The sequence below is a fragment of the Rhinoraja longicauda genome, chromosome 21 (assembly GCF_053455715.1).
Source record: "Rhinoraja longicauda isolate Sanriku21f chromosome 21, sRhiLon1.1, whole genome shotgun sequence".
Classification (NCBI taxonomy): Eukaryota; Metazoa; Chordata; class Chondrichthyes; order Rajiformes; family Arhynchobatidae; genus Rhinoraja; species Rhinoraja longicauda.
In genome coordinates, this window is record NC_135973.1 from 20,277,013 (window position 1) to 20,297,805 (window position 20,793).

General features: G+C 54.8%; 2 protein-coding genes across 2 annotated transcripts in view; both read right to left on the bottom strand.

The window, feature by feature from the left end:
- amdhd2 (amidohydrolase domain containing 2) overlaps positions 1–20,793 on the bottom strand; it is a 21,317-nt gene extending 524 nt beyond the window's left edge. Inside the window, 13 exon segments of the mRNA XM_078418391.1 lie at positions 690–791; positions 1,491–1,529; positions 1,532–1,558; positions 2,361–2,394; positions 2,396–2,469; positions 3,358–3,502; positions 3,895–3,983; positions 5,662–5,874; positions 7,460–7,514; positions 8,039–8,178; positions 9,636–9,772; positions 14,385–14,490; positions 20,715–20,793. Coding sequence (XP_078274517.1) covers positions 690–791; positions 1,491–1,529; positions 1,532–1,558; positions 2,361–2,394; positions 2,396–2,469; positions 3,358–3,502; positions 3,895–3,983; positions 5,662–5,874; positions 7,460–7,514; positions 8,039–8,178; positions 9,636–9,772; positions 14,385–14,467 — 1,138 coding nt within the window. The 5' untranslated portion in view covers positions 14,468–14,490; positions 20,715–20,793.
- LOC144604016 (uncharacterized) lies at positions 15,288–20,200 on the bottom strand. The gene has a single exon (XM_078418021.1). The coding sequence runs from the start codon at positions 19,459–19,461 to the stop codon at positions 16,456–16,458; it is 3,006 nt and encodes a 1,001-aa protein (XP_078274147.1). The 5' UTR covers positions 19,462–20,200; the 3' UTR covers positions 15,288–16,455.

Consider the following 20,793-nt stretch of genomic DNA (forward strand, 5'->3'; position numbering starts at 1 on the left):
GGAGAGAGAGAGGGGGAGAGGAGAGAGGGGGAGAGGAGAGAGGGGGAGAGGAGAGAGGGGGAGAGGAGAGAGGGGGAGAGGAAAGAGGGGGAGAGGAGAGAGGGGAGAGGAGAGAGGGGGAGAGGAGAGAGGGGGGAGAGGAGAGAGGGGGAGAGGAGAGAGGGGGAGAGGAGAGAGGGGGAGAGGAGAGAGGGGGAGAGGAGAGAGGAGGAGGAGAGGAGAGAGGGGGAGAGGTAGGGGAGAAAAGGCAGGCGGAGAGGAGAGAGGGGGGGAGGTTGGAGAGAGGACAGAGGGGGAGAGGAGAGAGGGGGTGAGGTCGGGGAGAGAAGGCAGGGGGAGGAGAGATGGGGAGAGGTTGGGGAGGGCAGAGGTAGAGGAGAGTAGGCCGGGAGAGAGGTAGGGGAGAGAGGGGGAGGGGAGAGAGGAGGAGAGGAGATAGGGAGAGAGGGGGAGAGGATATTGGGGAGAGGAGAGAGAGGGAGGGGTTTGGGAGAAAGGCAATGGGGTGCAGGAGGTGGGGGGGGGGGGTGCAACGGCAGTGGAGGGGAAGGTTTATGGGAGTAAGGGAGATTTGGAAAGGGTGAGGCTGGAGGGGAATGATGACAAGGGTGGAGAAGGAAGGTGGAGGGGGAACGAGGGTAGGTATGTGGGTCCAATAATTCCCCCAGGGCTGGGGTCTGCTGTCTCACCTGCATCTGAGCCGTAGTTCAGCGCTCCCTTGCTGCTCTCGATGCCCAGCAGCTGCGCAGGGTGCAGCGAAGCTGCCTCCAGAGCCGCCTCCACCGAACAATCTGCAGCCAAGAACACAGCTCACTTTGATTATAAGACACAGCACGGAAACAAGCCCTTTGGCCCCCGCCGACCAATGTCACTCGTTCACACTAGTTATATGTTATCCCACTTTCCCCATCCACTCGCAACACATTTGGGGCAATTTACAGATGATGTTTAACCATAAACATGACCGCGCTGGGAATCGAACCTCCTGACAGGAGAGGAGTCGGGGACCAGGGTCTGTCTGACGTGGAGCATGGCCGCCCTCGGTGGGGCAGCCTCGCCACTGCAGCCACACTGCCCCTCACCAGGGACAGGCAGACTGTGCTGGACTCAGCAGGTCGGGCAGGATCTGTGGAGGAAAAGGAACAGGCGATGTTTCAGGTTGGACCCCTCTTGATTCTGGAGAAGTGTCCTGACCTGAGATGTCACCTAACCATGTTCTCCACAGATGCTGCCTGACCCACTGGGTTACACCAGCACTTAAACACCCCCCCCCCCCAAACCAGCCATGGGGGTTACCTGCCCACTAACCCCCCCAAGCCATGCTCCAAGGCACCACCTCCTCTCCCCCCACCCTCCCACACACAGCTCCTCCTGCCCCCCTTCCCTCAGCCCACCCCCACCTCCCACAAACGGCACCTCCTCCTGCCCCCGCTCCCCACACACGTCCTCCTGAGGTCCAACCATGGGGTTACCCCCTCCAGCCAACCCACCTGTCACCTGGTTCAGGTGTCTCACACACATGTCCATGTGGCGATGCTCCCGCTCAGTGTCTGTGTCCCTGGGGAGAGGGAAGAGGGGCAGGGGTCAATGCCAGCCCAGGTCAACCCCCACCCCCACCCACCCACCCCCACCATCCCCGCCCACCCACCTCCGACCCAGCCACTCCCACTTGCCTACCCACCCAAGGGGGCTCCTGATCACCCCCAGCTCCACGCAAACCCACCCACCCACCCCACCCATGAGTGCTCCAGATTTAGTGATGTAACCTCCTTCCCACCCTGGGGTGGTCCAGATCACCCCCACCCACCCACCTCCCTCCCACTGCATCCAGGGGTGACCCCGATCACCTCCGCCCACCCACCTCCACCCCAACCCCACTCCCTGTCCAAGGCACTCCCTCCCCCCCAGACAGAGCTCCCCCTCCCCCCACAGAGCTCCCCCCCCCCACAGAGCTCCCCCTCCCCCCCCCCACAGAGCTCCCCCCCCACAGAGCTCCCCCTCCCCCCACAGAGCTCCCCCCCAGAGCTCCCCCTCCCACAGAGCTCCCCCTCCCCCCCACAGAGTTTCCCCCCCACAGAGTTCCCCCCCAGAGTTCCCCCCGAGCTCCCCTTCCCCCCCACAGAGCTCCCCTTCCCCCCCCAGAGCTCCCCCTCCCCCCCGCAGAGCTCCCCCTCCCACAGAGCTCCCCCTCCCCCCCACAGAGCTCCCCCTCACCCCCACAGAGCTCCCCCTCCCCCCCCCACAGAGCTCCCCCTTCACAGAGCTCCCCCCCCCACAGAGCTCCCCTTCCCCCCCCCCCCCAGAGCTCCCCTTCCCCCCCACAGAGCTCCACCCCCCCCCCCCACAGAGCTCCCACCTACCTGCCAGGTGAGCCCGCAGCCCCTGGATGACGACCCTCCTGCTGACCCAGGCAGTGGCGGCCAGGGGGCAGTCCCAGAGCGGCGATGCCATCACTCACCAGCACCAGACCTGTGTGAGGGGGGTGGGGGTCAGGGATCATCCTCACCGACCAGGAACCGGACTGGGGGCGGCAGGCCGGAGGGTCAGGGGTCATCGTCACACCCAGGGCACCAGAGAGGGGGGACGGGCCGGAGGAAGGGAGGGGGAGGATCAGGGAGACATCCTCACTGGCCGGTACGGCGACACAGCGAGGGGGACGACGGATCAGGGGACAACTGCTTGGACTTTCTTCTGATATGGATTTATATGGTGACAACGACAGATACGTCCCAGATATTGACAACTACAACCAGCAGAGCAGCTGTGGTACGTGTGGGGATTGATGAAGATGAGCACATGGAATGTGTGCGTCTGATGTGGGGGCTGCTGGTCCGTGGTGAGGGGGGGGGGGGGGAGATGTAGGACAGGCGGGGAGGGGTGCGAGGGGAAATGTCCGGAGAGGAGGGGTAGGGTCCCGGCAGGAAGAGGGTGGGTCCAGGGGACAGGAACCACAGGAGAGGATTGGGGAGGAAACACAGCAGGGAAGGGGGCGGAGGAGGGGGGATCCGAGGGGAAAGATGAGCAGGGTCCCATGGGGGGGGGGGTTGGTGGATGGGGAATGTCCCAATGGTGGGGATGGATGGGGAGGGTCCCAGTGGTGGGGATGGATGGGGAGGGTCCCAGTGGTGGGGATGGATGGGGAAGGTCCCAGTGGTGGGGATGGATGGGGAGGGTCCCAGTGGGGGTGGAAGGGTGATACCCAATGTGGGGAGGGGGAGGGCACCTTCGGAATGGCGGGCCCTGTCCGGTGGGGGGTGGGGGACAGGGTGAGGCGTGCCTCAGAGACGGGGGGGGGGGGGGGGAGGGTGGTACCTTGGGGGTGGGCTCGGAAGGCGATGCCGGGTGGGGGGGTGGTACCTTGGGGGTGGGCTCGGAAGGCGAGGCGCAGTGCGGCTGGGTTGGTGTGGATGCCGTCGGCGATCATCCCATAGAAGACGCGGCGGCCGGAGGGGATGCGGTCACTGGTCAGCAGACCCACAATGCCCGGATCCCGGTGGTGAAACTGGGGGGAAAGGTCGGGGGGGGGGGGGGGAGAAAAAGGTCAGAGAGCAGGGCCGAGCTGAACTACCTGCAACTGAGGGAGCTTCACCCGGCCCTAACTCACGAACTCTTCACCTCTGTAGACCCTGCCTCACATTAACCCCCCTCCCCCCTTGTCCATCTCACTCACCAGACATTCCCTTCCCTGCCCACCCCTTCCTGCCCTCCCCCGCCTCTCCCCCTCCCTTTCCTCCCTGCCGCTTCCATTCACCCTTCCCCTCCCCCACTTCCCTCCCCGTCATCAATATCTTCCTCCCGTGCACCTCCCCCTCCCTCTTACCCTTCACCACAAACCTTCCATCTACCCCTTCCATCCACCCCTTCCATCTACCCCGTCCCTCCTCCCTGACTCACCGGCAGCATGGCGTTGAACAGGTGGGTGATGAAGGTGGCCCCGTGGCTGACGGCTGTCTCTGCCTGTACCAGGTCCGCCACCGAATGCCCTGTCACAAGAAACACCGGCCGTCACTGCCACTCACACCCCCACAGGCAGTCCCTCCCACTCCGGGGTTCAGGACGGGGGGGTGGTGAATCTGTGGGATTCATTGCCACAGACAGCAGTGGAGGTCAAGTCATTGGCATTTTTAAGGCGGGGATTGACATATGCTTAATTAGTATGGGTGTCAGGGGTTATGTGGAGAAGATAGGAGAATGGGGTTGAGAGGGAAAGATAGATCAACCATGATTGATAGATCAACCATCAACCATCAATCAGTATTGATGTGGATAGAGAACAGCATGGCTGGCAGACAGGAAGCAAAGAGTAGGAATAAACGGGTCCTTTTCAGAATGGCAGGCAGTGACTAGTGGGGTACCACAAGGCTCAGTGCTGGGACCCCAGCTATTTACAATATATATTAATGATTTGGACGAGGGAATTGAATGCAACATCTCCAAGTTTGCGGATGACACGAAGCTGGGGGGGCAGTGTTAGCTGTGAGGAGGATGCTAGGAGGCTGCAACGTGACTTGGATAGGTTAGGTGAGTGGGCAAATGCATGGCAGATGCAGTATAATGTGGATAAATGTGAGGTTATCCACTTTGGTGGCAAGAACAGGAAAGCAGACTATTATCTGAATGGTGGCCGATTAGGAGAAGGGGAGATGCAACGAGACCTGGGTGTCGTGGTACACCAGTCATTGAAAGTAGGCATGCAGGTGCAGCAGGCAGTGAAGAAAGCGAATGGTATGTTGGCATTCATAGCGAGCGGATTTGAGTATAGGAGCAGGGAGGTTCTGCTGCAGTTGTACAGGGCATTGGTGAGACCACACCTGGAGTATTGTGTACAGTTTTGGTCTCCTAATCTGAGGAAAGACATTCTTGCCATAGAGGGAGTACAGAGAAGGTTCACCAGATTGATTCCTGGGATGGCAGGACTTTCATATGAAGAAAGACTGGATAGACTCGGCTTGTACTCGCTGGAATTTAGAAGATTGAAGGGGGATCTTATAGAAACTTACAAAATTCTTAAGGAGTTGGACAGGCTAGATGCAGGAAGATTGTTCCCAATGTTGGGGAAGTCCAGAACAAGGGGTCACAGTTCAAGGATAAGGGGGAAGTCTTTTAGGACCGAGATGAGAAAGTTTTTTTTCACACAGAGAGTGGTGAATCTGTGGAATTCTCTGCCACAGAAGGTAGTTGAGGCCAGTTCATTGGCTATATTTAATGAGGGAGTTAGATGTGGCCCTTGTGGCTGAAGGGATCAGGGGGTATGGAGAGAAGGCAGGTATGGGATACTGAGTTGGATGATCATGTTGAACGGCGGTGCAGGCTCGAAGGGCCGAATGGCCTACTCCTGCACCTATTTTCTATGTTTCTATGATTAAATGGCGGAGTAGAATCAATGGTTGAAAGGCTTAATTCTGCTCCTTTGTCTTATGGTGTACATTCAAGAATACTAAAATGTTTGCACATTATGAGAAGCATCTACTGCCCCTCTCCCCGGCTGCAGTATACTCCCCTTACCCAGGGAGACCGTACCCACCAGTGAGGGGCTGGTCAGACTGACCCCAGACCCTGCCCCTCTCCCCGGCTGCAGTATACTCCCCTTACCCAGGGAGACCGTACCCACCAGTGAGGGGCTGGTCAGACTGACCCCAGACCCTGCCCCTCTCCCCTTACCCAGGGAGACGTGGATTCCGCGCTGCACCAGCTCCTGGATGACGGGGCCGCTGTGCTGGAGCTCGGGGGCCAGGGTGACGATGATGACGTTGTCCAGGGAGCCGTAGGTGTCCAGCAGGTCGGGGAAGCCCCGCTGAGCAAACGTGCGCAGGTGCTGCTCAGGGTGGGCCCCCTTCTTCTCCCGGCTGATGAACGGCCCCTCCAGGTGCAGCCCTGGGACATCAAGGCAGAGAGCACCACCCTCAGGGTCAGTGTATCACCCTGACATGCACCGATCTACAGCAAAAAGCTTTGTTTGCATGCTATCCAATCTGACGTTCCCTCTTCTCCCCTCTCCCATCAGGCAAATGGTACAGAGTGTGAAAACACACACGGGCAGATTCAGGGGACAGTTTCTTCCCTGCTGTTATCAGGCAACTGAACTATCCTAGTGTGGGCCTGACCTCCCATCTCCCCATTGGAAACCCTCGGACTCTCTTTAATCGGACTTTATCTTGCACTAAATGTTATTCTCTTTGCCCTGTATCTGTACACGGCTTGATTGTAATCAGGTGCAGTCTATCCGCTGACTGGATAGCACGCAACAAAAAGCTGTACCTCGATACACATGACAATAAACTAAACTAATACTATACATAAATACTATCAAGTCCAACTCAAGTACAACAGGTAGAGCAAAGAGGAAGATACAGAGTGCAGAATATGGTTCTCAGCATTGAAGCGCATCAGTTCCAGAGACAAAATCCAATGTCTGTATTGGGGTAGAGGTGAATCGGACAGTACCCTGGCTTATGGAAGGACTATTTAGAAGCCTGATAACAGAGGGGAAGCAGCTGTTCCTGAGTGTGGTGGCATGCACTTTCAAGCTTCTGTACCTTCTGCTCGACGGGAGCGGGGAGAAAGGATGACTGGACTGCGACATGCCTTTGATTATGTTGGCTGCTTTCCCGAAGCAGCGTGAAGTTTAGATGGAGTCAGTGGTGGCGAGTCTGATCTGTGTGATGGACTGGGCTACATCTACAATTCAGTGATTTCTTGTGGTCTTGGACAGAGCTGTTCCCTAACCGGGCTGTGATGCACCCCAACAGTACGCGTTGTACTGCGCATCTGTAGAAGATTGTAAAGGTCACGGAATACAAGCCACATTTCCTCAGTCTCCTGAGGAAGTAGAGGTGTTGCTGCCTTCTTGGCTGTCGCACTGATGTCGTTGGTCCATGACAGGGTGTTGGCGATATTAACGTCAGGGAACTTGAAGCTCTGGAAGACTCGCCCAGTCCATCACACAGATCAGACTCGCCACCTCCAGTGGCACCACTCACTCCCTTACCCCCCCCTCCCCACAACCCCCCCCCCCCACACTCCTCCCCCAACAACACCCCTCCCCCAACAACACCCCTCCCCCACCAACACCCCTCCCCCACCAACACCCCTCCCCCACCCCCAACAACATCCCTCCCCCCCAACAACACCCACCCCCCACACACACCCCTCCCCACACCTCCCTCACCCCTCCCCCACCCATCTCCCTCACCCCTCCCACACCCCTCCCCCATCCACCCCCTCCCCTCCCCCACCCACCACCCCCCCTCCCCCACCCCCCCCCTCCCCCACCCACCCCCCCCTCCCCACCCCCCTCCCCTCCCCCACCCCCCCTCCCCTCCCCCGCCCACCCCCCTCCCCTCCCCCGCCCACCCCCCCCACCCCCTCCCCCCCCCACCCCCCCTACCCCCTCCCCCCCCCACCCCCCCTACCCCCTCCCCCCCCCTCCGACACGCACTCCCCCACCCTCGGCACTCACCCAGAACCCCCGCTCCCTCGGGCCCTCCATTCTGCACCTCGACCTGAGGAATCACCTGTGAGGCGGAGTTTGATTGGACGTTGATTAAGGTCAGATCTCCAGAGACACGACCACCAATGTCCGACCCCACCTCCCACTGAGCTTCACCACAATCCCACCTCCTCCCCTCCGCCTGCACCTTCCCTCCTTCCCCACCAACCCTGGCCATCCCTCCTCCCCATCCTCCCACTGACCCGCCAATCTCCGCCCCTCTCTACTCTGACCATCCCTCCAATCCTCTGCCCTCCCCTTCTCTTCGACCCCCCCCTCCAACCTCCCCTGCCCCTCTGAACCTCCCTCGAATCATCTCTGCCCCCCCGTCCCTCCCACCTTCCATCTTCTACAAACCCCGCTGCACCCCTGCCCCTACCCCCCTACCCTACCCTTCCCCCTCCCTCCCTCCCCCTCCATCCCCCCTACTGCCCTCCCTCACCCCCCCCCTTCCCTCTCCCCTCTCCGCCCCTCCTCACCTCGCCCTCCGCATTTCCCTCACCCTCCCCTCCTCCCCCCTCAAGATGGGCTTGTGGCCCCATCACCCACCTGGTGGTAGACAGAGGGGGGTGAGGTGATGAGGGTGGGGCAGAAGGAGGTGACGCCAGTGGAGAGCAGCTTCCTGGCCACGGAAGAGACACCGAGCTTCACACTGTCCGTGCCTGAGGAGAAGTCAAAGCCGTAGCCGCCTGGAGCAGAGAGAGGGGAGCGGTCAGGCAGGGGACCACATCTCCCCCCACCGACCCAGCAATGCCCCTCACACCCTGCAATGCCCCTCACACCCTGCAATGCCCCTCACATCCCGCACCCTGCAATGCCCCTCACACCCCACACCCTGCAATGCCCCTCACACCCTGCAATGCCCCTCACACCCTGCAATGCCCCTCACACCCTGCAATGCCCCTCACACCCCGCACCCTGCAATGCCCCTCACACCCAGCAATGCCCCTCACACCCAGCAATGCCCCTCACACCCAGCAATGCCCCTCACACCCTGCAATGCCCCTCACACCCTGCAATGCCCCTCACACCCCGCACCCTGCAATGCCCCTCACACCCCACACCCTGCAATGCCCCTCACACCCCACACCCTGCAATGCCCCTCACACCCCGCACCCTGCAATGCCCCTCACCCACCCAATACCACCTCCCCGCTCAAAACCCCCCTCCGTCCCCCAACACTGGCCGAGGTCAAAGCAGAAGTGAGGGGGGGGGGAGGGGGTCAACTGGGGAACTACGCCTCTCGCCTCAGCAATACCCCGCACCCACCAAAGCCGCCCCACCTCCCCACAAACATGATGCCAAGACCAACTCTTATCAGCCTTATGTGCCAATCTAAAAGTCTCTTAAATGCCACCATGGTATCTTCTCCTTCACCAGCACTGGCAACGCGTTCCAGGCATCACCATTCTGCGTAAAAATAATTCCCCTCCCCACATCTTAAACGTTGTCCCTCTCACCTTAAAGCTGTGCCCTCTCAGCTTTGACATTTCCACCCTGGGATAAAGGTACTGACTGTCTATCCTATTTATGCCTCTAGTAATTTTAGATACTTGTATCAGGTCTCCCCGCAACCATCGGTGTTCCAGAGAACAACGGGTGAGGTGCTGGATCGCGAGGGTGGGAGGTCAGTGCAGAATCAGGGCTGTGTGTGCTCTTTGATCCTTTGATCCATCCTACCAACAACCAGAGAACAGTCCTCACCTACCATCTACCTCACTGAAGACCCTCGGACCATCTTTAATCAGACTTTACCTTGCACTTAATGTTATTCCCTTTTTCATGTAACTGTACAATGTGCATGGTTCAATTGTAATTATGTGCAGGCTTTCCGCGGACTGGTTAGCAAGCAACAAAAAACATTTTCGCTGTACCTCGGTACATGTGACAATAAACTAAACTACAGTAAACTAAAACTAAGACAGATACAAAATGCTGGAGTAAATCAGCAGATCATAACCCTTCTTCAGATTGATGAGGGGTTCCGACCAGAAATGTCACCTATTCTTTTTCCCCAGAGATGCTACCTGACCCGCTGAGATACTCCAGAATTTTGTGTCTATCCTCGGTATAAACCAGCATCTTCAGTTCCTTCCAAAACTAAAATGATACTGCTCTCCCGAGGCACGGTCGACGGCTCGCTCACCGTTGATCTGGGTGTCAATGAATCCCGGGGCAACGATGCTGCCCTTGCAGTCGATCTGAACATCAGCGAATCCCTTTTCATCGAAAAACAACTTCTCTGGGTTCAGGATCTTCCCCTCTCTGACCCACAGATCCTCTCTGAAAACAAACACAAGGTTTGCGTTCATTATTGTCATGTGTACCGTGACAAGTGCAGTGAAAAGTTTTGTTTTGCATGCTATCACATCAGATTCTACACATAAATAAAATCAAGTCATATTCACAATGTGCAGAGCTTGGGGTAGATTCAGTATGCAGACTATAGTTCTTACAAACAAATTAATCTCTGGCCTTTGTCTAACAATCTGTCTATTAAATTACTCCAGCATTTTGCATCTTTCTGCAGAATATAGTTCTCAGCATTGTAGCGCATCCATTCTATAGACAAAGTCCAATGTTCGCAATGGGGTAGAGGTGGAGGGAATCAGGGCTGTGTGCGCTCTCTGAACCATCCTACCAACGACAAGAGAGCAGTCCAGGGCTACCATCGACCTCATTGGAGACCCTTGAATTATCTTCTATAACAGTATAATAACAGTACTTTATTGTCATTCGGTATAAATACCGAACGAAATTTCAGCAGTCACAAGACACAGCAAAAAAGAAAAGAACACAGGACACACGACCCCAACACAAACATCCATCACAGTGACTCCAAACACCCCCTCACTGTGATGGAAGGCAACAAAACTTCCACTCTCTTTCCCCCGCGCCCACGGACAGGCAGCTCGACCCCTACCGAGGCGACCGACCCACACAGCCCCCGCAAGGGGATGGAAGGCCCCGCGGCCGAGCCACACCGGGCACTGAAACGTCCCGCGGCCGAGCCGCGCCGGCGATGTTAAGTCCAGCGACCGAGCCGCGCCGGGCGATGGAAGGCCCCGCGGCCGCTGCTAAGTCCCGCGGCCGAGCCGCACCGGGCACTGAAACGTCCTGCGGCCGAGCCGCACCGGGCACTGAAACGTCCCGCGGCCGAGCCGCGCCGGCGATGTTAAGTCCCGAAGTTGAGACCCTTCTTCAGATGTCTCAACCCGAAATGTCACCCATTCCTTCTCTCCCGAGATGCTGCATGACCCGCTGAGTTACTCCAGCATTTTGTGTCTATCTTCTACTATGCACAGATTTGGGTCCCATATCTGAGGAAGGTTGCACTGGCATTGGAGAGGGTCCAGAGGAGGTTTACGAAAATGATCCCAGGAATGATTGGGTTAACATATGATTAGCGTTTGATGGTACTGGGCCTGTACTGGTTGGGGTTTAGAAGGATAAGAGGGGGGACCTCATTGAAAACTTACCGAATATTGAAAGGCCTGGTTTTGGTGAATGTGGAGAGGATTACCACACAGATGTGGAGGCCAAGTCAATGGGTATTTTTATGGTGGAAATTGACAGATTCTTGATTAGTAAGGGTGTCGGGGGTTATGGGGCGAAGGCAGGTGAAGGGGATTGAGAGGGAAAGATAGATCCGCCATGAGTGAATGGCTGAGTAGACATGATGAGCCAAGTGGCCTAATTCTGCTCCGAAAACTTAATCGAACTTTACCTTGCATTAAACGCTATTGTAGCGGCCCCTGGTGGTGGGCCACACACAGTACATAACCTGAGGCTCGTGAGAGGCTCGTGAGAGGTCACGAGGAGTCCAAGAGCAGAAGATAAGAGAGTTGGGAAGGAGGGTGCGACACACTGAATAAAGTGGTGTTGGATAACTCAGTGTGCTGCCTCATTGTTGGACGGACAGCTCCGTGTCCGCCACATCTGGTGACCTACTGACGTCCAAAATAGACATACGCAGACAGCGACAAGCCCACCACCACCACCGAGCAGGCCTTACTGGACGCTGTCGCACTGAGACTACCTACCTTCTGGAGCGCCCAGCCTCGGGTATGGTTTCAACAGGCCGAAGGGCAGTTTTACATCCGCAAAATCAAAGCTGAAGAGGCCCGTTACTATTACGTAATCGATGCACTTGACCAAGACACGGCCGGGCGAATACTTCCCTACCTGCAGAATCCACCGATAGCCGAGAAATACAAGGGCCTCGAGGCACTGCTACTCCGCACCTTTGGGCTCAGTTGGATGGAACGAGCGGCCCGTATTTTCAACATGGGCGGGCTGGGTGACCGGAAGCCCTCGGCCCTAATGAGTGAGATGCTCTCGCTCATGGACGGCCACCAGCCCTGCATGTTATTTGAATATACCTTTTTGCAGCAGCAGCTTCCAGAAGATATGCGCACGCTCCTGGCAGGGGAAAGTTTCGAAGACCCTCAGGCTTTTGGGGAGCGTGCCGACGAGCTGTGGGTGTCCTCGTGGCAGAGAATGGGGGTGCTCGGCCAAGTGTCCACAATGTCCGGGAAAATGCGGCGGTCTCGATCCACTCCGGCCAGGGACTCCACGGAGCCGTCCGAGCCTGCCAGAGAAAACCGTGCCAGAGAAACCCGTGACGGGGCATGGTGTTTCTACCATCAGCGCTGGGGCTCGGCGGCCCGCCAGTGCCGTACGCCCTTGAACGTTTCCGGGAAACGCTGGGGCCAGCCGCCGGTAATCACCACGGCGGTCGGCAAGTTCCATCGCCTATACGCCTGGGATCGGCGGTCAGGCCACAGATTTCTGGTGGATACAGGGGCCGAAATCAGCGTGGTGCCTCCGTCCGGGATGGACACATGTGCTGGCAATCGGGGTCCTTTATTGACCGCCGCTAATGGGAGCCCCATACGGAGATATGGCGTCCATACCATTCCCCTGATATTTGGTGCTTGCCACTTTTCCTGGACATTTACCGTGGCAGACGTACACCAGCCACTGTTGGGCGTGGATTTCCTCCGGGCGCAATCTCTGCTGGTGGATGTGCGAGGTCAACGCCTGGTCCATGCATCTACACTAGAATCAATTCCCTTACCTCCTCCTGCGTCCGCTGTGCCAGCCCGCGACCCGGTGGCAGCGGTGGATAACATCTACGCCCAAATTTTGGCCGATTTCCCAGAAATTCTGACCCCTAAATTCAGCGCAACCGACCCCAAGCACGGGGTTCAACACCATATCTTCACTTCGGGACCACCGCTTCATGCCCTCGCCCGCAGACTGGCCCCCGACAAACTGCAGATGGCGAAAGCAGAGTTTCAGAAGATGGAAGCCATGGGAATTGTTCGACGCTCGGACAGCCCATGGGCTTCTCCACTGCACACGGTGCCCAAGGTGTCCGGCGGTTGGAGGCCTTGCGGTGACTACCGCCGCCTAAATGACGCCACAATTGCAGATCGGTATCCCATCCCACACATTCAAGATTTCTCTGCCCATCTGGCTGGGGCCAAGTTCTTTTCTAAAATCGACTTAGTCAGATCCCCGTGCGACCGGAGGATGTGCCGAAAACCGCCATCATCACCCCTTTCGGGTTATTTGAATTCCTGCGTATGCCCTTCGGCCTTAAAAACGCCGCGCAGGCATTCCAATGCCTGATGGACACCGTTGGGTGGGGGCTCGATTTCGCTTTCATCTATAAGGATGACATCCTGGTGGCAAGTTGTTCACGGCAGGAGCATTGCGCCCACCTCCGGCTGTTGTGTCGTCGCCTCAATGAATTTGGGCTAAATGCCAGTTCGGCCTCCGAGCAATCAATTTCCTGGGCCACTTGGTGACGCGGCATGGCGCGGTACCCTTACCCGACAAGGTGGAGGCCATTCGCCGGTTTCCACGACCATCCACAGTGCGGGGCCTGCAGGAGTTTGTGGGCATGGTTCAATTCTACCACCGATTTGTGCCGGCGGCGGCGAGAATACTGCGGCCCTTATTCCATCTGTTGTCAGGCAAGCGGCGGGACGTGCAGTGGTCCGACGTCACCTTGGCGGCATTTGAGGGGGCGAAAGAAGCATTGGCTCGGGCGACGATGTTAGTGCATCCGCGTGTCGACGCCCCTACGGCACTAACCGTGGACGCCTCGGACTCTGCGGTCGGTGGCATACTAGAACAATTTTGTGACGGACACTGGCAACCTCTTGCCTTTTTCAGCCGCCAGCTCACTTCGGCGGAATGTAAATATAGCATATTCGACCGGGAGCTGCTTGCTTTACATCTGGCAGTTAGACATTTTCGGTATTTCCTGGAGGGCCGAAACTTCATTGCTTTTACCGACCATAAGCCCCTTACCTTCGCTTTTGCCAAGGTTGTGGATCCTTGGTCCGGCTGCCCAACCGTTTCTGCGCCTCTGGTTCGGGGGAGGGGGGTCATGTAGCGGCCCCTGGTGGTGGGCCACACACAGTACATAACCTGAGGCTCGTGAGAGGTTACGAGGAGTCCAAGAGCAGAAGATAAGAGAGTGGGGAAGGAGGGTGCGACACACTGAATAAAGTGGTGTTGGATAACTCAGTGTGCTGCCTCATTCTTGGACGGACAGCTCCGTGTCCGCCACACTATTCCCTTTATCATGTATCTGTACACTGTGGACGGCTCGATTGTAATCATGCAAAGTCTTTTGCTGACTAGATAGCACATAACATAAAGCTTCTCACTGAACCTCGGTACATGTGACAATAAACTAAACTAAACCTGCTGAGCGTTTCCCACACCACTGTCGTGCATGAGACGCCCGTCAGTCTCCATATCTACAGCAGGCATCAAGGCTGGGCCCAACCTTATTGCCATCTCATGCACACAGTGGGGTTCTGTACAAAATGCCCTAGAACACGGCAGGGATTAAGGTAGCACACAGCACACTCACCTCTGTAACTTGTGATCCCTCAGAATTTGGCAGTTCTTGAACTGGGTAATGAGAGCATCCGAGACCGACTTATTGGATGGCATTATCTGTGGGAGGCACCAACAGCCTGCAAGAAATAATGAAACTGTTGGGAACTCACAACCACATCATGAGGAACAGGTTGTGCAGACAAGACACAAAGTACTGGAGCAACTCAGCGGGTCAGGCAGCATCTCGGGAGAACATGTATCGGTGACATCACCTGTCCATGTTCTCCAGACATGCTGCCTGACCCCCTGAGTTCCACCCGTGTGTGTCCCCCTGTGTGTCCTTTTTTGTCAAGCAGCATTTGCAGTTCCTTGTGTCCAATCGACAAAGGCAACAGGATTTACAGTCCCAGCACACAAACCGACTCCTCCCATGGAGCGAGCTGCCAGAGGAAGTGGTTGAGCAGGGACATGACAATATTTAAACACCCACCATTCTCTGTGTAAAATAACTTGCCCTGCACATCTCCTTTAAACTTTGCCCATCTCACCTTAAAACTATACCCTCTAGTCTTTGACATTTTCACCCTCAGATAAAGGTTCGGACTCTAAATTCCATCTGTGTTTTCTTAAAAACGGGTCTCCTCTCAACCTCTGACGTTCCAGGGAAAACAATCTAAGTTTGACTGGGATCGTTCGACTCAGATCAGGGGCCAAATAGACTCCATCAGTGCTTTGTGATCCTCCACAGTTCATTCCATTCTCATTATCTTGAGTTTTGGAGAGAACTATGACCTTTATACCGTGCAAGCAATTAGCGATATCTCAGTTGCTGAATGTGGAAATCAGGCACCACGCTGTGTACTGTTCTCATTATGTGGCGACACAATTTAACAGCCAGCCAAACTCCGTCCAATAAATGCATAAGAGTCAGGGATCATCTTAGTTGTGCCTTTTATTAAGATGCCATTGTAGGTGCATTCATGAATCAAGAGTGAAACTGTAGAATAACACAACAAAATACATAAGCGATTCAATAGTGTTAGAACAAGTGTAATGACAAGGTAGCTATGGCTTGCTGCTACATACTACATGAATTTTAAATAACCCAAAATGTCTGAATTATTACTATAAACGTATATTAAATTACAATAATGCACTTTAAATACAACGTAGTTTTCAGAACGGCCTACTTTCTGTTTCAACCCATTTCGGCTCCACACCATCCAGGCACATGTAACATTTCAGCAATTACAGCATAAATCTCCCAAAGTTGCCAAAAGCGTTCTCCTCACAAATATCACCAAATACAATTAGAATATAGGGTTACATAACACAGAAACTTACAGATGATGCTTTCACAAGCTTAAAGGAAAGGATGGCAGCAGATATACAAGTTTGATTCTTGGACTGCCTGAGGAGAAAATGGCTGCTTTAAGGTCACGCTTTGAGGTCACAAGAGGTCACAAGAGACCCACTTCCTGATCAAACAAATCACCACTAGTGGTGCTAAAACAGTGCTAAAAGAACTCAAAAGCCTGGGGCAGAACACTCCCCGCCTGGCATCTATAAGATGTCATAACTAGTTAGCTATCTTGGTCTTTCCTTGACAACAGAAGTACGACTTCCGTGACCGGTCTGAGGTATGTCTTGCACGATCCTTCCTTGGAAACCTTGATTTGTATCTTGCGTACCTTCTCATCTGGACTTTTAATGACATCGGAGACAAGTGCCATCGGCCACTCATTGCGCGCTACTTGAGCGTCTCTCATCAGAACAAGGTCTCCCTTCTGAATATCCGGCTGTGTTGACTTCCATTTGCAGCGGGTCTGCAGAGTGGGAAGATATTCACGTCTCCAGCGATACCAGAACTGGTCAGCAAGACTCTGCACCCATTTCCATTTCTGTCTGAAGTGGTTGCCTTCTGAGAACACTCCCATTGGAGGAGGTAATCCAACCTTTTGGGAAAGTAGCATGGCTGGGGTAAGTATCAAGGGTGAATCTGGGTCGGTAAACACAGGAATCAATGGTCTTGCATTGAATATCGCAGAGATTTCTGCCATGAATGTGCAGAGAACCTCATGAGAGAGAGGTTGTGACTTGACCTACATCAACATAGAGTCCAGTATCCTTCGGACAATGCCTATCATACGCTCCCAGGCCCCTCCCATGTGGGAGGCATGGGGCGGATTGAATTCCCATGTGCAAGTGTGGTCCCTCAGGTATTCCTGAACCACTGGTTCCTTTGCCATCTTGTGGAATCCCGGTTCTTTGCTAGCTCCTACGAAGTTTGTCCCACAGTCAGAGCGCAACTGTCTTGCAGGTCCTCGAATAGCAAAGAACCTTCGGAGAGCATTAATGCAGCTTGAAGTCTCCATCATCTCGATAACTTCAATATGGACTGCTCTGGTGCTCATACAAGAGAAAAGCACAGCCCAGCGCTTGCCATGAGCATGCCCTCCTCTAGTTATGCGTGCGGTGACTGTGAAAGGACCAAACACATCCAGGCCGACATACGAGAATGGAGGAGATGTGCTTACTCGTTCCTCTGGTAGGTTGGCCATCACCTGGTGTTGGTTTTTCCCACGGAGCTTCCTGCATACGAAGCATTTGTGAAGAACACTGCTGACACATGTCTTACCACCAATCAGCCAGAATCCCGCGGTGCGCACAGCTCCCTCAGTGAACAGGCGTCCCTGGTGCTGGACTCGGTTATGATAGTGACGTATCAATAAGGTGGAGATGTGGTGGCGGCCTGGTAAGACAACAGGATTACTTTCTTCACTGTTCAGTTGTGCATGTGCCAGACGACCGCCAACTCTTATTAGTCCATTCTCATCGAGGACAGGATTCAACATAGCCAGAGGACTATTCTTGGGAATGTTTCTCTTTTCCATGAGAACGTTGTATTCCTCGGGGAAAACTGACCTTTGAACAGAGAGGATGGCTACAGTCTTGGCTTGAACTAGCTCCTCTTGAGGATGCGGTTGTTCAGACTGGTGCCAACCAGTGCATCTGTGTGATCGATTGACAGCGGAGGACTTGGAAGAACGGGCTACATGGATAAGTGAAGCGATTCCCTTCAGCAAACTGTCCCATGTGGAGAAACGCTCAAAGTGTTCCGAACCAAGTTGTCTGTCTTTCACGCTGGTGGAAGATGTGGTGACTTGGGGCTGAGGGCGAATCTCAGAGTCGATCTCTGGACTTACCAGTTGGAAGGAGGCTTGTGTGGTAAGGTGACATGTGGATGGCTTGTAGAGGAAATCTGGCCCTGTAAGCCAACTTATATTCTGAAGTTGAAAGGCAGGAACGGATCGTGAAGCGTGATCTTTGGCTGTTTTGCCTGTCAAGTCACCTTTGAAGGCATGGTGAAACCCATGTTTGTCATCTCTGACGCTCAGCTTCTCTTTGAGATGGATGTGGTTTTCGCACGGGGTGAAGGTTGAAGGCCCGCCATTCTCTAACACACTGGTTCTGAAGCATTGCACACTTGGCATATGAGAGCTCCCCAAACACACATCACCTACTAGAACCCACACCAGGTCCAGCTTGAGGCCAAAGGGGGAGTCGTGAGGCCCGTTCACTCGCTTCCTCACCTTGTGGACTCTCAAGATGTCGCGGCCTAGCAGTAGGAGGATTTGAGCTTTCTCATCCAGTTCTGGGATTTCTGGGGCAATGAACTTCAAGTGTGGGTGGTAACGGGCAGCCTCAGGTGTAGGTATCTCAGATCTGTTATCCGGTATTTCATTACATTCTATCAGTGTTGGGAGTGACAGACTAACTCCACCATGGACAGGCTCGATCTGATAACCGTCAGCTCTTCTCCCGGCTGTGTCTGTGATGCCGGCACAGGTCTTCAATGAGTAGGGAGATGCTTTACTGTTGATGTGAAAGTGCTCAAAAAACTCTGACTTTGCTAGCGATCGGTTGCTTTGATCGTCGAGCATTGCGTACATCTTCACTGCATTCTCCCGTCTACCCTTTGGATAGACTTGGACCAAACAAATCTTTGAACAGGACCGGGCTGTAAGACCTTTGCCACAGACCTCTGTACATGCGCTGTTCACGGATGGTAATGAAGACGAGGCTCCCTCCCCGCCATGACCTGTAGAGGGGCTGGATGCTCGAAAAGCTGCTGGGGGTGGACCTGGATGGAGGGCAGTGCTGTGGTTTTCACTGTCGCACTCTTTACACTTAACCGCAGCTTTGCAATTACGTGCCAAATGAGAAGAAGATGCACAGCACCTGAAGCAGATGCCATTGTCCTTCAAATAAGCTTTCCGCTCCTCCAGTGTCTTCATACGGAAGCCTCGACACTTCCTCAAGGGGTGAGGCTTATTATGAATAGGACAGTGTTTACCAGGGTCATTTTCTTCAGGAGATGGATCTATGTAGGAGGGTGTTTTGGGGAAGACCTCCATTTTGTTAACAGCAATGGCCATTCTCTGACTGTTGTCCCTGGCTGTAAATTTGTCACCTTTCGTAGGGTTACTGCTGAGGAAGGTGAAGCTAGGGTCATTCCTCGCTTTTGCCTCACGGCAGATGAAATTGGTGAAATACCAGAATGGAGGGAAGCAGTCATAGTTTTCCTCTTTGTAATTCATGCCATGAGAAATCCACCTCTCTTGTAGATAATGGGGCAGCTTCTCCACAATTGGATTTACTCCCCTTGCGGCATCCAAATAAGCCAGTCCCGGTAAGTATCCATCGTCTTTGGCTGCTTGTAGCTCCATAAGAAGGTCTCCAAGTTCTCTAAGCTTAGTGTAGTCTCTGTTAGAGATTTTAGGAAAGGTGTCCAGCTTCTTAAAAAGCGCATTTTCAATCATCTCGGGTGCGCCATAACACTCAGCTAACCTACCCCAAGCCATTTCTACAGCTGCACTGGGGTCAGACACGTGGACAGATCGAATTCTCCTCACATGCTCTGATGATTCCTTGCCCAACCATTTTGTGAGTAAATCCAGTTCCTCGCCAGCTGTAAGATCTAGGCCGTGAATGGCGTTGATGAAAGCTGACTTCCATGCCCTGAAAGTCTCTGGTCGGTCGTCGAACTTTGTGAGACCTGTATTAACGAGTTCACGACGTGCTAAGAATCCAGCAAAGTCTAACATGTCTCGAGAGTCTGGCTGGTGATGGGGTGCTGGGTGTGAGCCTGCCTGAGGTCATCTCCATGTCTGGAGTAATATGGATGGGGGTCGGGAGACTCGAGCTTGGTTAGCTTTGGATGTGCTGAAATGCCTTCCTGGTATGCAGAGTGTGTATGAATGAGCTGCTTCCTATTGGCTGAATCGGAATGATTTTGGAAAGGCGGCTCTCTCTTGCACAAGCGTTCTGCGTTTGCTTTAGCCCTCTCAGTGAAGTGAGACTCCCGTACGATCCATTCTGCTTTGCACTGAGGTGGCATGGTTTGACTTTCTCGGGAACTCTTCATCGAGCTCTGCTGCCGCTGCTGCCTCTAGTACTTCGGCTTGAACCAGAGCCGCGGCTGCCTCCTTTTCCTGATGTAACGTATCTAAGTCTGCCTCTAATTTGGCCCGGTCAAGCTGATGGGTCGTCTCCAGTTTAATTTTATCAAGTTTGATGGCATTTTCCTTCTGTGTAAATTGTGCACGTGTCCGTGCGGCTTCAGCATGAGCACGTGCCTTGGCGGCTGCAGCAGCAGCTGATGACCCAGATCGACGTGATAGTCGTGATGAACCAGAACGTCCTGAGCCCGCCTCTGACGTATGGTCCATCGTGTAGAGTGATGACGCTGCCATGGCGATGGCCTTGTCTTCCTCTGCAGGGGCCGTTGGTTGCCTTCGTCAAGATTCCAGATCAGCACTCTTGCGTCTCCACAGAGCTATCTGCTCCCCATCCCTCCATTACTGTTCCTTCCTCCCCCATCCCCATCCCCCCATTATTCCTTCCCTCTTCTCCTCGCTCCTATTTCTGCCTTTCCCAGTATTCATAGAAACATACAGCACGTAAACATGCCCTCCAAGGGTGCAAACAGACTTTGTTCCGATGCAGGAGACCATTCTGCCCATCAATCCCTGTTAATCCACTCCCCCTGCACAGTCACTCCAAGACTCCCTCTGCTTATACCCCTCCCCCGACCCCATCCGCTCCACTCAGTCATTCCTACCCTCCATTCACTCTCCCTTCTCAGTCTCTCCCCTCAATCACTTCCAACCTCTTATCCCTTTCCCCCCTCCTCCCCGTCTAACCAAACTCCTTGGTCACTCCCACCCACCCGCTCCTCTCCCTCATTTGCTCTCTCTCCCTCTCTCTCCCCCTCCCTCCCTCTCTCCCTCTCCACCTCCCTCTCTCCCTCTCTCTCTCCCTCCACCCCCTCCCCTTCCCCCCTCCCCATCTCCATTACCTGCAGCCCCGGCGGCTCTGCTCGCACCCGGGTCACGTGCCCACCCGCGCCAGCTGATCGCCCGATCACGTGCCCCTAA